This window comes from Otolemur garnettii, unplaced genomic scaffold (assembly GCF_000181295.1).
Source record: "Otolemur garnettii isolate 467f Iridium unplaced genomic scaffold, OtoGar3 scaffold00095, whole genome shotgun sequence".
Classification (NCBI taxonomy): domain Eukaryota; kingdom Metazoa; phylum Chordata; class Mammalia; order Primates; family Galagidae; genus Otolemur; species Otolemur garnettii.
The window spans coordinates 2,342,191-2,347,700 of NW_003852490.1; the positions used below are offsets into that span (position 1 = coordinate 2,342,191).

General features: G+C 41.0%; 1 protein-coding gene across 1 annotated transcript in view; it reads right to left on the bottom strand.

Annotated features, from left to right (window-relative positions):
- The window catches only part of ARHGEF33 (Rho guanine nucleotide exchange factor 33), a 58,728-nt gene that overhangs the window by 33,832 nt on the left and 19,386 nt on the right, over window positions 1-5,510 (bottom strand). The window contains exons 6-7 of the mRNA XM_003795670.2: window positions 5,218-5,277; window positions 4,144-4,368 (exon numbers count right to left, since the gene is read on the bottom strand). Of these exons, the coding sequence (XP_003795718.1) occupies window positions 4,144-4,368; window positions 5,218-5,277 (285 nt within the window). The remainder of the gene's footprint in view (window positions 1-4,143; window positions 4,369-5,217; window positions 5,278-5,510) is intronic.

Sequence of the window (5,510 nt, forward strand, 5' to 3'; positions counted from 1 at the left end):
CACCTTAGGTGTATGTGGCTGGCGCCTTAGCTGGTTGAGCTATAGGTGCTGAGCCAGAAACTTTTAAAAATTTTTTAAAAGAAGGAAAAATGAAAAGGGTAGAAAATAAAGTCAAAGAAAGCTACCACCTCAACTAAAAAAAAGAGAGAGAGAGATATTTAAAAATAGAAGAGAAAGAGAGAAAGAGATAGCAGTTCAGAAAATCAGTCTGGGAGATCCAGTATCAAATTAGTAGAAGTTTTAGAGAAAAGAATGAAAATGTATGAGAGCCTATTATCAAATTAATACTAGAAAACATCCCACGATATGTATTTGCAAAGGAAGGGGCCCATGGTGCCCAGCATAATTAAAAGACTTACATCACTGTAAGGTACCACAGCACTGTCAAAGCACACCAAGCACTATTCTATAGCACACCAAGAATAAGGAGAAGATCCTTAGGGTTAGGGTTAGGGTTAGGGTTGGTAGAAAAACCAGGTAGCATTCAGAAACCGAAGTATCAGAATGGTGCTGGACTTTCCAATACAGCATTACAAGCCAGGAGACAATGAAACAATTACTTCAAACTGGTAAGAAAAAATGATTTTCTACGCAGCCAAATAACTGACTATGTGGAAGATACTGGATGATGTGTTCCATCAAAACAAGGAGTAAGCCATTGCTGGAATCCCGCCAACGGGCCATGGACTCCTGAGTTCCCACCTTTAATTCTAGTCTGTGTCTCATGTCTCTTTCTTTGTTGTTTCTAACTTTATATTTCTTCACTTGGTCACTGCCAGTTCCACAGGTCTTAGCAGACTCTGCTTCTGGGGTGGGACCCCAACAATTTTGGAATAAAACTACTATGAATATTAAAAAACAAAAAAGGAGTAAATCAAGAAACCAAAAGGACACAGAAGATGAAAAAAAACCACCAACAACAATAACCAGCAAGAATCTAACATAGGAGAAATATGAAGAGAATTCCTAGGACGTACCAGGATGACAGGAGTGTAACGGGCCAGAGTGGAATAGGATGACAGAGGTCTCCAGGGTGAAGTATCACAAGTATCCAATGTACTCCACACTAATATGAAACCAATATATAAAGACTTACATGTTCCTACAAACAATTAAACACTATTATAGCCCAGTTCGGGGGTAGAGGGAAGCGGGAGGAAGGAGAGGGCAGGAGGCAGGATCTCACCTCCTGTGCACATTGTGAGGGTGTATAACACGCCCCCTGGGTGAGGGGTTCTTCTACAAATGGGACTTTACCCTGGAAGTGAGAACAATGTAACCTAAATATTATACCCTCAGATTAATTTGAATAAAGTTTAAAGAAATGATAAACTAAGATTCAGCAGGATAAAAATAAATAAATAAATAAATAATAAAAATTTTAAAAATGTAAATAATAGAATTTCTGTTACATTGTTAAGAAATATTCATGAAGATCTATATCAGGGGTCCTCAAACTTTTTAAACAGGGGGGCCAGTTCACTGTCCCTCAGACCGCTGGAGGGCCGGACTGCAGGCCCAGGACAAGTCAGCTGCTAAGCAGGAGGCAGCGGCAGCAAAAACACCCAGCAGGCCGGATAAATGTCCTTGGTGGGCCGCATGTGGTCCTCGGGCTGTAGTTTGAGGACGCCTGATCTATATAAATGAAGAGATATGCCATATTCTTTGAATGAAAGATTCACTATCATCATGATGCCAATTCTCTGATAATTGAAATAAAAAATAAGAAGTCTAAAATTAGATACGTATAGGAGATCACTCGATTTTCTCCATGTACTTCAACAGAGAAAGGAAGATATTTTCAGTAAATGGTGCTGAAGTAAATAGATAGCTGTGTGGAAAAGTAAAAATGAACCTGGACAACTTCCTCACACTATACATCAACATTTACTCAAGGCAAGTCTGGCTCAGCGTCCATAGTGCAGTGAGTAGGACACCAGCCACAGACACCGAAGGTGGCGGGTTCAAGCCCGACCCAGGCCTGCTAAACAATGACAACTATAACCAGAAAATAGCCGGGCGTTGTGGCAGGCACCTGTAGTCCCAGCTACTCTGGGACGCTGAGGCAAGAGAATCGCTTAAGCCCAAGAATTTGAGGCAAGGGGATCACTTGAGACCAAGAGTTTGAGGTTGCTGTGAACTATGACATCACAGCACTCTACTGAGGGTGACAAGTGAGACTCTGTCTCACAGAAAAAAAAAAAAAAGAATTCATATGCAAAACGTATTTTAAAATCCTACAAATAGATAACAAAATGGCAACACAATTTAAGAGGTGGGCAAAGGACATAGGCATTTTATGAAAGAAGATACATGAACAGTCAATAAATATATAAAAAGATGCTCAATATCAATAGTCATCAGGGAAGTGCAAATTAACACAGTGTTAACTGGTCACAAGCCAGCCGGTCACACAGATAGTTTCTGTGTAAAACTGCCAGTCAAGGACGATGTGTTAAGACTACAAAATGATCCCAGCATGCACTGTGAGAATGGCTAAAATTAACAAGACTGACCGTGCCAAGTGTTAGGAAGGATGTGATGCACCTGGAGCTCTCGTACATTGCTGGGGTGAGCATAGCACTACCCAACCACTTCGGAAAACTGCTTGATATTTCTCTTAAAGTTAAAAACAATCCTAAGCTATAATCCAGAGATTCCACTCTTAGGTATACACCCAAGAGCAACGAGGGCATCCATCCAAAAAGAAATTTGTGCAAGAATCTTCATTGCAGCTTTATTCATGATGGCCCTAAACTGGAAACATTACAGGTACAAATGTCGGTTAATAGGAGAATAGATTTTTGTTGTTGTTGTTGCAGTTTTTGGCCAGGGCTGGGTTTGAACCCACCACCTCCAGCACATAGGGCCAGCACCCTACTCCTTGAGCCACAGGCACTGCCTGAGAATACTTTTTTTTTTAAATTTTGTGAATTCATTCATTGTGATGAATAAAAAGGAATGAATTAACAAATGAATTACATATAAAAATGTGGATGAATCTTAGAAAGATATTATGTTGTGAGAAAGAGGCAGGCATGAAAGAGTACACGTTGTATCATTCCATTTATATGAGGTTCAAAAACAGACAAAACTCATTAATGGAGGGCGGCGCCTGTGGCTCAAAGGAGTAGGGCGCCGGCCCCCATATGCTGGAGGTGGAGGGTTCAAACCCAGCCCTGGCCAAAAACTGCAAAAGAAAAAAAAAATCAAAAAGAAAACTCATTAATGGTAGTAGAAGTCACAATGGTGATTCTTTGGGTGGATTTGACTGGAAAGGCTCATTTCTGAACTTTGAACTTTCTAGGGTATCAGAAATATTGCATATCGTGATCTGGGTAGTGGTCACAGAAGATATACACATGTAAAAAGTTAATGAGCCTCAACTTAAGCTCTGTGAAGGTGGCTCTGTGTAATTAACCCTCAGTAAAGTGCTGTGAAAAAAAATAAACTTAAAAAAAAAATCATAGAAGCCAAGGACTACCTTGGACCCCACCCAGGCCAGCTGCTCTCCCTCCCCCAACAAAACCCCCCAAAACATGGAAGCAAATACCAGGAGAATCTGTCAAAAGAGTTTAAAGTGGTTGCTGCTCTTCATAACAAACCATTTAGGACTATTTAACTTTCCAAGTATTTGATAATAAAAACTAAAAAAATTTAAAAAAATTACCTCTCCTCTAAATAGTTGAGGGGAAATGCATTGTAAGCATTCAGTAAGGATTTATCGTGTGCAGAGGGGAAGGAAGGAAGGGGGGACGGAGGACAGATTCTACTATAGTGTTTGATATCCGAGTTGTAGACTATGGATAAAAGATTCATGTATTGAAGATTCCACATCACTGACAAATAGTTGACAAAATTCTGCCCTCTTCTCCACCCACATGATGCCTCCCCACCCCCCCCAAAGCCCTGCAATTACTAAGTGTCACAAACACCAGGAATCAGGGTGGTAGTCATAACTGGCCGTGTGACCTCCGGCAAGTCCCTTTGCCTCCTCTATATACAGGCTTTAGAAGGAAACCAGAGTCTAGGTTGTCTCATATGTCCCTGGAATCTAAATCACCAGGATGCTAGGGCTCAGGTTCAAAGCTCTGTACGTTCTACTCTTTAAACAACCAACCCGCGTTCCCCCTCGGGACTTACCAGCCAAAGAGGTTTCGCATAGAACGTTTTCCAGGGAGCTGTGTCTGCCTTGGCCAGCTTCCTTGAGTTTATCAGGGTGGTCTTTTGTGACATATTCGTCTCCCCATTCTTTACCATCCTTAGGCTGCCTCCACATGCCAGATGGGAGATGGCCCTTGGATGGGATATCAGTCGAGAGGCAAGACTTGAGGTTTTCTTCTGTTTCTGGAGGTGTTGGGTTCACACCTAAAACAAACGAAGAAATGAAACAAAACAAAAAACCACTTGCTATCAAGATTTCACTTTTAAAAAAATATGCATTTTTTGCTAACTCTTAACTAATATGCCCCAATTTGGGAACAACCATCACTTAAAATTGAATGTATCTATTAGTTTAAAAGTTTCCATAACCGTAAAAGGTCATCTCTCTCTGTTTCTGGTCTAACGTCCTCTATGCTTTATACATAGCCTCTACTAATAAGGAACTCTCAGAGACAAATTTTTAACCTAACTAACTTACAGTAATATACATTGACTCCTCCTAGCTGCCTCCTTTCGGGTGAGCACACCAGGTGCCTGGAGCACTACTAGGAAGATAATGCAGAAAGAGGAGGAGAACGGGTACCAGACACAATCTCTTCTTTTGCAGGGTTTCCCTTGGACCCTCATGAGGGTAAGTTGCAAAAAGGAAAAAGGAAGGGAGGGAGGAAAGATGAAATAATTTATACAATTCTGGTGAGTTGTCAATTACATGAATAACTTTTGAATTTAACTACACAATGTGTGATCCAGGGAAAACTTATGTCACGTTACACTCACCTGCGTGTGAGTTTTGGGCAAACATTAATTCACTAGTAATTGAAATAAGCCACAAAGAACCAAGAATACTGATTTTGTCTTAAGCATCCCAGCCGTTCTCTCTCCTTGGGTTTGAACGAGTCCCTGACCTAAGCACACATCTTAGAATCCTAATAACCTCAGTGCCATCTTGCCTGATTTCTTTCATGCCTAGTTTGGGACTAAGGGAGTGGAAGCAGGGAAGGAAGAGGGAAAGGTGGATTTACTGGGAGAAAAGAGAATGAAAGAGCCACTTACCAGGACCCATCATCCCCTTCACGTTGCTGTCTCCTACATGAACGGGTCTGGACTCTTGGGCTGCAGAGAAAGGACAGCTTCAGTCAGCATTCATTCCACCGACACGGACTAGGCAATCCTTCTGTGAGAAAGGCACTGGGGACAAACTCACAGATTTTATTGTTTCATAAGGAAGATGGAGCAGTTAAAAAAAAAAGGAATATGTCAGTATAATGTCACAACTGGTATTTTCTCAGCTATAAAAAGATATAATAGTGGTACTTTCCTTAAAGGATTATAGGAAGAACTAAATC